Source organism: Tursiops truncatus, chromosome 3 (genome assembly GCF_011762595.2).
Source record: "Tursiops truncatus isolate mTurTru1 chromosome 3, mTurTru1.mat.Y, whole genome shotgun sequence".
NCBI lineage: Eukaryota > Metazoa > Chordata > Mammalia > Artiodactyla > Delphinidae > Tursiops > Tursiops truncatus.
Genome location: NC_047036.1, coordinates 164,463,121 through 164,473,050, shown reverse-complemented (window position 1 = coordinate 164,473,050; position 9,930 = coordinate 164,463,121). Strand labels below are relative to the sequence as shown.

The 9,930-nt window shown below is 57.8% G+C and overlaps 1 protein-coding gene across 1 annotated transcript; it reads right to left on the bottom strand.

Moving 5' to 3' along the window:
* Window positions 1–396: 396 nt before the first annotated feature.
* S1PR2 (sphingosine-1-phosphate receptor 2) lies at window positions 397–8,025 on the bottom strand. Its single transcript, XM_033854375.2, has 2 exons — window positions 7,866–8,025; window positions 397–2,863 (listed from the first exon to the last, which is right to left on the bottom strand). The coding sequence occupies exon 2, from the start codon at window positions 2,819–2,821 to the stop codon at window positions 1,763–1,765; it is 1,059 nt and encodes a 352-aa protein (XP_033710266.1). The 5' UTR covers window positions 2,822–2,863; window positions 7,866–8,025; the 3' UTR covers window positions 397–1,762.
* Between the last annotated feature and the right edge of the window lie 1,905 nt (window positions 8,026–9,930).

The window sequence follows — 9,930 nt, the reverse complement described above, 5'->3', positions numbered from 1 at the left end:
ACACTGTGCTTTAGAGCGGTATCTGGGCCTTTGTCTCCCAAGACCATCTCTCTAGCTCCCCAGGAGGGATGTGTACTGGGGATGAAGAAGAGGGGGCCCCCACCGCCCGCCAGGCTCTCTCTTTGAAGGATAGCATGGAGGTCCTGGGCCTAATTAATCACTGGGAGGGGCCAGATAACTACCCTAGGGAGAAAGTCAGTGTTGACCCTGTTTTCTCAGAAGCCACTGCAATCCTGTCTCTGGCTGGGCCAGGACTGGGGGCACCGAGGAAAGGCTGGCAAAGGATGAATTGTCTGAGCAGTAGCCACCCTCCCCTGTCCCATCCACCCCCAGCCACAGGATGCTAATAGGGGAACTGCCACCTTAAGCCTAAAAAGACAACAACCACCAGGAAGAGACATTGAACCGTTTATTGGCCTGGGCCTGGGTCTCAGGCACGAGGGGCATCCGGGGAGCTGTATGAGGGGAGACAAGCCCCCGACTGGCTCCTTGCCCCCCCAGAGATTCCCCTCTCCCAGCCTTTGCAGTCATGAGAAATCACTTTGAGGCGTGAAGTTTCCTTCCCCCAGGTGAGCTGCACCCCAGCTCTCAAGTGGGGACATAAGCAAGGAATTACAAAGGAGTCTGTGCGGGGACCAGATCCCTCTTTGGTAGCTTCAACACAGACGTGGGGAGACAAAATAGCATCGATTCTGGGGAAACAGGGTGAGCAGAAGGGATCACAGACATCACACACACACACACACAGACACTGACAGACACACATAAATATACATTTGTACCGCAATGTCCCTTCCATCTGTCCACAGAATTTAACAAAGTCCTTCTGAAGCGGGCAACAGGAGGGCATCCCACAGTTGTCCTCGGCACCCCTACCCCCATGCTCCGTTCAATGCAACCTGAAAGGAGGCACAGCGGGCTCAAGGCTGCCCTGCCTTATGAGATCTGGTACCTCGGCTGGGTCTGGAGGTGAGAGAGTTTGGGGGTGGTTGTTTTTTGGGGGTCTGGGGCCCTGTACCAACAGCTCCCCTAGAACTTTCTCCAATTCCACCCTGCCCCACTGGGAGGCCCAGAGCCCTCTTCAGGCCCCCAGACCGGTTTTTCTAGCCCTGGGTGATTCCTCTGTGCCCCGAATAGTGCAATTGGCCAATGAGGTCTGAGAATGGGGGTTAGTTCCCCACCGCCACGTGCTTTCCTGGCATCTCACTCACGAGAGTCAGAAGAAAGGGAAGAAGTTGCCAAAGCGGCAGCTGGTGAAATTTGGGGAAGCTGTGGATTTGAGCCCGGGAACTGTTAGCCAGGGCCGCCCAGAACGGTCAGGGAGGAGGTCTCCAGCCCCTCAGGACAGTGGTTCTAGGGAAGTGGAACCACAAGAGAAGGTGGCAAGGGGGCTAAATTCAGAGAGGGAAGTCAGGCACAGGGCGGAGGCTCAGACTGCCCCTGCGCTGTGCTCCTCTCGAGCACCTGCCTGCTGTCACCTGGGCTCTTTCCAGGTCTGCCCCCCACCCGGCGCTCCCCACGATCCAGTTCTGAAGAGGTCACTCCAGCCACCTCGCTGGCCTCCAGGACCCGGCTGCAGTTGTGCCATCCACCTGGTCAGTGCCTCAGTCAGCCAGCCCAGGTGTGAAATATCGTCAGCATCACCCAGGTCTGTGGAATGGGGGCATCTTGCTTGGCAGCCCCATGTCTCTGTCCCAGGGCACCCGGTGCCTCTCCATGGAGCCCTCTGCTGTGGTGGCCTGGTTGTCAGCCCACTTGCCCCTCAGACCATCGTGTTGCCCTCCAGATACGTGGGTGATGTGGGCATGTGTGTGCCCCTCTCCAGGGAGCTGGAGCTGCGGAGAGGCAGGAGGCGGTGGCCCGGGGTCCCGTCTCGCCCCCCTTGCACCCCTGCTGCCCGCCGCCAGCACTGCAGCGGCCGTAATACCTCCCGCCTCAGGTCCCGGCTGCGCCATGTGTAGATGACAGGGTTGAGCAGTGAGTTGAGGGTGGCAAAGGCAAAGAAGTAATGGGCCTGGTAGAGGACAGGGCAGGCCCGGACAGGACAGGCATAGTCCAGGAGGAGGATGCTAAAGGCGGGCAGCCAGCAGAAGATGAAGACGCCCAGCACGATGGTGACCGTCTTGAGCAGGGCCAGTGTCTGCGGGCCAGCCACATCGGCCTGGCTGGAGCGGACCACACAGTAGATGCGGATGTACAGGGCTACGATGGCTGACAAGATGACCGAGAAGATGGTCACCACGCAGAGGACGTAGGGCTTGGCGTAGAGTGGCAGGACGGTGGAGCAGGCCTCCAGGTGGCCCAGGCAGTTCCAGCCAAGGATGGGCAGGCCGCCGAGAACCAGCGAGATGAGCCACGAGGCCGCGATGAGCAGCAGCATGCGGCAGCTCTTGTCGCTGCCGTAGAGCTTGACCTTGGCGATGGCCACGTGCCGCTCGATGGCGATGGCCAGGAGGCTGAAGACAGAGGCGGAGAGCGTGATGAAAGCGGAGCCCTCACGGGCGAACCACTGCACGGGTGTCAGCCCCAGTGTGACAGAGCCCGAGAGCAAAGTGTTGGCTATGAAGGCCACGCCCGCCAGCAGGTCTGAGGCAGCCAGGTTGCCCAGGAACAGGTACATGGCCGAGTGGAACTTGCTGTTGCGGGCGACCGCGATAAGCACCAGCAGGTTTTCCACCACGATGGCGCAACAGAGGATGACGATGAGGGCTGAGGCCACCTGGCGGGAGGGCGTCTCCGTCGTGTCCAGATTCTCCTTGGTGTAATTATAGTGTTCCTTGACCTTGCTGGGGCTTAGGTACTCTGAGTACACGTTGCCCATGGTGGGGCTTAGTAGCCGGCTGGGGCCATGGGGCTGTCAGAGCTGCAGAGAGAAAAGATAGACAGACGGGTCAGTGCCGTGGCTGCTGCCTGGGCTGACTCTGGACGGCTGTGGTTCAAGTCCCAACTCTGTCACGTGAAGTCAGAATTATCATCATCTCTGCTTTACAAATGGGAAACCGGAGAGCTCAATTCACTTTCCCAAAGCCTCAAAGCTAGTCAGTGGCCAGAGCCTCAGAGACCCACTTCAAAGACTCTATAACCTCTAGGCTACAGTGTCCTTCAGAGGAACAGAAGCTCCCCCAAAGGGCATGAAAGACACAAAATGGACTTCCGGAAGCCTTACCCACCTACCCGGAGAGGGAGTCTTCGCCAGGACCTGGAGGGATTGTCTCATTTCTTGAAAACACTGGAGCCTCAGGCCTCATGCCGCCTGCCAACCTGGGTCAGTGAGATGCTCTCGCTGATAGCACCATCCACCCACTGCCCTGGATCTCAGGCTGGGTCTAAGCCTAGAGGCCATACGTGTTCCCAAGATAAGGTCTTGGGGAGACACCTGAGGTTTGAGCACCACAGAGGTCACGTCATTTTCAAGGACTCAGACCCTGCAGGCAATCCAAGGTTCAACCCCGCTCCACCTCTGACACGCTGTGGGATATTGTGCCAAGTCACTCAACACTTGACCTCTAAGTCTCAATGGCCTCATCTGTGCAGTGGGGAGAAGAAAGCCCACTTCAGAGGGGTGATGGGAAAATCCCGTTGAACGATACACGAGGCACCCTTAGCATACAGCAGGCACTCAATAACTATTAGCTAATATTATTAGCTTCCCTCTTCCTGCCACACCCACAGCTAGGGACTAGGTGCTCTCCTCCCAATCTTTTGGTAAGGGATGTTGAGTGAGCCAACCAGGCAAGATTCCCAACAGCCTGATCTCATCAGCACCATCTAGCCCTGCCCTGGGACAGAGGGTCCTAGCGTGGTGGGCAGGGCGCTGGCACACCCCTCCCCAGCCAAGATGAAATCCAGATGTGAGGCCCTTGGAACAAACAGGGTTGAGTCCCGGCTCCTCAGTCACATCCGGTGCAGGGAGGCTGGGAGGGGGTGATGGGATGGGGGAGCCACAGGAGACCCGTCTGGGAGGTCCTGGCTGGGAGGATGGGGCAGCTGTGCGAAGCCATGTGAGTGGTGAGGGGGCGTGAAGCCCTGGGGGGAGGGGGGAACGGTATTCGCTTTCATGAAAGCCTGAGTCACCCCTCTCTCAAGGAAAACTGAGCCGTGGGGGGAAGGGGCGGGAAGATGCTCGTGGGCAGAGAGGGTGAGAGGCCGACTTCATGGCCTCCCCCCAGCTTGGTAGTTGGGGGGCGGGGTCTCAGAGGAGCTGGTGCAGTGACTGCCTTTCACGAGGGGCACAGGGGAGCCAGGAGGAAGCTCCAGACCAGCCTTTAGTTCAATGCGGGGGGGCCGTGGGAAGAGACCTCCCCAGGTCCCTGGAAACACGCCTAGCAAGGACCACGTGCACGCCAGGAGTGCCAGGAGCACCGTTCCAGAAAAGGCTGGTTAGGCCGGTTCCCAGTGAGCCTGGGAGTGATGAGGGGCTTCCGGGGTCGTCCAGCCATCTCAGTCCCGGACACCCCCTCAGAGGGGGTGCCCTGGCTCCTGGCCCGATAGAGACAGCTGCTCCCCCTGGGCGAAGGGACATCCGTCCTAGTTTGGGAACAGAGAAGGGCTTGTGCACATCCCCAGGGACTGTCGCCCCGCCCAGATCGCCACACAGAGGCTCCTTGTTCCCCTGCCGGACGAGCCCCGGTCGCCCCGATGCCCTCTGCCCATTGCAGCCGGCTTGGCCCAGGTCTGGGCCTTACCAGACCGGCCGTCGGGCCAGAAACAGCCCGCGCCCTGATTGGCTCATTTTCAATTCCAGGGCATTGAGCAATTCGCCTATTGGCCTGAGCTTTCCATCCTCGACATTCGATTGGCCCAGTTGGGGGCGCTCTATGGCTAGCACTACTGATCTGGTCCTTTACAGGCGGTTGGAGCTCACTTCTTTCCAGGACATTATTAAGACTGTGTGGATGTCCCCGGGGAGAGTTTGAACCACGGCCTGACCGCTGGGTCACCCCGACCAGACGCCCCCAGGCGGCCCTGGCCTACTGCCCCTCCTGGGGATCATAATTGAGAATCAAGGACCCATCGCAGGTCTGGGAAGCACACTTGCTGGTGGGCTAGAAGCCCAGGGTGTGTCCCAAGGCCGCCCCCTCCGCCGCCGCTCAGACCCCTCTCTTGTCTGGCAGCCAAGAGAAAGATTTATGGCCGCTTCCTAGGGAAATAAGAAATGGTTTCAGGACTTCCCTGGTGGCGCAGTGGTTAAGAATCCGCCTGCCAATGCAGGGGACACAGGTTTGAGCCCTGGTCCAGGAAGATCCCACATGCCGTGGAGCGACTAAGCCCGTGCGCCACAACTACTGAACCTGCGCTCTAGAACCCGTGAGCCACAACTACTGAGCCCGTGTGCCACAACTACTGAAGCCCGTGTGCCTAGAGCCCGTGCTCCCCAACAAGAGAAGCCACCGCAATGAGAAGCCTGCGCACCGCAACGAAGAGTAGCCCCGCTCGCCGCAACTAGAGAAAGCCCGCGCGCAGCAACAAAGACCCAATGCAGCCAAAAAATAAATAAATAAATAAATTTATTTAAAAAAAAAGAAAGAAAGAAAGAAATGGTTTCAGCCCTCGTACCCCAGGGACTGACCAAAATGTCTGTCTTCTTCCCTGAGGGGAAGATCCTCACTTTGGGCAGCCTCAGGAGGGGTGGTTCATTAGAGAAGGGGAATCTGAGGCCCACGATGCCTCCGTCTTCTCCACTAGGACCTTGCTTAAGGCAGGTTCATGCTTCCCAGAAAGAGGAAGCAGGGTCTGGAGGTTGGGGCTGGCACAGTCACCCCCAGGCCTTTCCTGCTCCCCCTCCCTGTGTCAGGCTCCCAGGCCTGGCTAACATAGGGCCTGACTCCCTCCCAGAAGACGTCCCTGGGCTCAGCACTGGGGAATGGCCAGGCCTGAAATGGAGCAAGGGGGACAAGTGACAGGGTTTGGAGGGAAGGGAAGCGAGACAGACCAAGACTGTTCAGGGGGAGATTAGGAGAGTAGAAGGCAAGAGGAAGCCTCAGTGGCTTCCAGGAGACCCTCCCCCAAGTTCCATGGAGGCAGACCCTGTGGTTACTGTTCCCCTGGGCACTCAGTGGTCCCATGCCCCATGCCCTAGGGCAGCCCCCTAGGCTTGGTTTCCCCTCAGTTGCCCTCTACACTGCCAGTCTCCATGCAGGGGGAGCTTTTAAATTTATAGCTCCAATATGTCACTCCTCAGCTCCAGATTCTTCCATGGCTCCCCACTACCTAAAATGGCCTGGCCCCTGCCCACCTCGCCTCCTCCCACTCTCCCCCAGGGTCAGTCCACTGCAACCACACTGGCCTCTGACGTGTCAGCCCCGTTCTTACCTCAGAGTTTTTGCCTCTGCTGTTTCTCCACCTGACATGGCCTTCCCACAAAGCCCATCTTTCAGGTTTCTGTTTGGCGGGCTCCTCTAACCACCAGGCTATCCTAGCCGCCTTCCCTAGGCCCTTTCTACCTCAGCATCTTTTTATTATATTCACAGCACTTGCCAATTTCAGCAATAATGATTGTATTTCTTGTTTTCTGTCTGTTTCCAGGGTAGAATGTGTGTCAGAGGACAGCAACTAAGTCTGTTTTCACTCCCTGGAATGATGCCTGGCATACAGAAAGTGCTCAGAAAACATGTAGGATGGATGGATGGATGGATGGATGGATGGATGGATGGGTGGGTGGATGACCAAACGAACGAGGCCCCAGTGGGCCCCCGAGGGCGGAGGCTCCTAAACTCAGCCCAGGCCCAAACAACAGCAGGGGAGGCTGGAGACGCCCCTGGTCCGCTGGGAGGCCACCCCCACCAGGCGAAGCCCAGCTGGGCGTCTCCGTGGAGACGGCGCCACGACCCGACCCCGCCCTCGGGCTGCAGTCTCGGCCTCCTTATCTGGCGGTGGAATGCACGGTATCCACACTCGCTGCCTCTGGGGCCGCGCCTCCTCTCTCCCGCGACAGCCACACGCGGGTGACCCACACATCTCCAAGTGGGGGTGGGGAGCTCCTCTGCGTCCAGCCAGGGGCCCAGCCTCGATATTCCCAGAGGACTGGGGAGAGGTGGGGACAGATCCCAGCAGCAGCTGCACCGCGAATGCCGCACGCGTGTCGCACCACGCGGGGGACCGTGGGCTCAGTACGTGGCGCCCGGAGCGTCCGATTAGGGCACAGTCGGGAGAGGGGATGGAAATCCCCGGGTGAGTCAACTCGTGCCAGAGGAGTGGGCGAGGTTCCCACGCTTGGCTGGGCCCGGAACCACGCGGGGTCCGCGCCACGGGTGCCTTCACCCACGCCCCATCCCCGGGTCCCAGGGGAAAGAAGAGACGCCGGAGCCACGCAGTCAGGTTCAGTTTCCTTCCAGAACAAAGCCACGACCCCGCGGGGGGACTGGAAGAGCCGAACAACTCGGGGAAACTGAGGCAGAGGACCAGATGTGGAGGAGGTGGGCAACTGCCTTCCTCTGGGGCCCCGCCCCTTGGCCTGGAGGTACTGCGGCGCGCGGCACCTTTCGCCTTCGCCCAGCTGGAGTCAGCAAAGAGGGGAGTCCTCCCCTCCCCCATACACACTCCCCAAACCCCCGGTCCGGGGGCACGCCATCCAGCCTCCCAGTCTCCGGCCGAAAGCGCTCGGATTCCGCCTTCTCCTCGGGGCCAACTTCCTGCCGCTGGAGAAGGCGGGAGCTCAGTCTGGGGGTTCGCGGCTGAGGCAGTGGGGCCTCTTGGGGTCGTGGAGAGGGCGCACGATGACCACTCTCTCGGTGCAGCAGGAGCACGGGCGGCGCGTGCGCGCCCGCGACGCCCCCGACCCCTGGCCGGCGCCCCTAGCTCCGATCCCGCGACCTCCGGGGACCAGGGCCCGCCCTTTCTGCTTCCCCCTCGCCACGCACGCTCACCTGGCTAGGCTGACCCGGGTCCTTGCCCTGGCCGGAGGGGCTTTGGCGTCTGCGTCCCCGGGACGGCCGCGGCTAGGGCTGGGACTGCCCGCCGGGCTCCTCTGCGTCCCGGGGCTGGGGACCGGGGACGTAGGGGGACCGGGAGAGGCGCCGCCTCGGCCCCCACTTGCCCCGCCCTATCTCCGCCTCCTTTCCGGCGGCAGCAGCAATGAATTCCAGATGTGGCCTGCCCAGCGGGGCGCGCGCGAGGGCGGGCGGGGAGGAGGCGGGCGGGGAGGAGGCGCGCGGGGTCCCTTTGTCCGCACCCCCACCTCCAGCCCTGCCCCTCCCAGCCCCCACCCGTGAGAAGCGGTCGGCGCATGACGTCACGCAGCCCCGTGCTGTCCAGTCGCTCCTGGCCAGGTGACCTCAACCTGAAACGACTGTCTTGGATTGCAGATGTACTCTTGGCCCATCCCTGGGAGCCTGGAATTGGAGGAGCACATGGAATCCCCTTTATTTACTCAGCGAGGAGCCACGAAGCACCTACTAAGTGTCAACACAACAAATAGGCATTAAGTGCCCACTGTGTATTCATCCAACAAATAAGCAAGTTCCTACTATGTGCCAGGCCCTGCCTCAAAGAATGGATTGGTTTTTGCCTTGATAAGGCCCCAGAATTAAGGCGCTGGCCCCTCTGCCCTAGAAGACTGGGAGCACCCAGAAGCTTCCACTGCCTCTGTCAGTCGATTGCTCTCGCTATGGTTGACCAGCAGGCCCAGGCTGAGTCCTGCCTTTCAAGTTTTGAGGCCCAATCTTCTATCCACTTCTTCTTTTTTTGCCGTGGCACGAGGGATCTTAGTTCCCCGACTGGGATGGAAGCCGTGCCCCCTGCAATGGAAGCGTGGAGTCTTAACCACTGGACCACCAGGGAAGTCCTATCCAGTTCTTTAGTTTCCCTCTTTTCCTCATTCAGCTTTTCCTGGGCATATCTGGGTGCCTGGCTGCAAAGATGAAGCACACCTTCATTTACTGACGCGTGTGTGTGAAATCAGTGACTAGACAACACGCCCCTCACTCCTTCAACAAAATGTTTTTGGTGTACCTACTGGGCACAGCGGTGAACAGAACAGGAAAAAAAGCCCTTGCCTTCGTGGAACTTATGTTCAGGAGGGTACTATTTGTGAAGATGAATACGTAATCTGCTTATATGTTTACTTACTTATATGTTTACTTACCACATACAGTAAGCACCTGCTATGTGCCAGATACCGTACTAAAAGGCTGGAGATAGATCAGGAAACAAAACAGATAAAACTCCCTGTTCCGATGGAGTTGATGTTCTATTGTGTGTGCTCAGAATATCCAGAATATTGCAAGAAGAAACTGATAAATTTCCTGGGCGAGGAACTGAAAGATAGGGGACAGGGGACAGGAGGGAGGTAGCTTTCACTCTGTGAATGCTTTTGTACCTTTTGACTTTTGTAACATGTGCCCTATTCCAACAATAAATTAAATTGAAAGGTAGACTGCTTGATACCCAGACAGTGCAAGAAAAAGGAGGGAGAGGGTATTATCTATCTTCTCTCTATTTTTTTTTTTTTTTGCGGCACCACGTGGCTTGTGGGATCTTAGTTCCCCAACCAGGGATTGAACCTGGGCCCTCAGCAGTGAAAGCGTGGAGTCCTAACCACTGGACCACCAGGGAATTCCCTATATGTATATGATACTTCAGTGAAGAGTGTTGAAAAGCAAAATGACAAAAAAGTGTATCTGCACTGCCATGTTCATTGCAGCATTATTCACAATAGCCAAGGTATGGAACCTAAGTGTCTGTCAACAGATGAATGGATGAAGATGTGAGATATATATATATATATATATATATATATATATATATATATACATACACACACACAATGAAATATTATTCAGCCATGAGAAAGGAAGTCCTGTCATTTTCAACAACATGGATGAAACTTGAGGGCCTTATGCTAAGTGAAAAGAGCCAGACAGAGAAAAACAAATACCACATTGTATCACTTTTATGTGGAATTAAAAAAGAAAAAGTCAAACTTACAGAAAC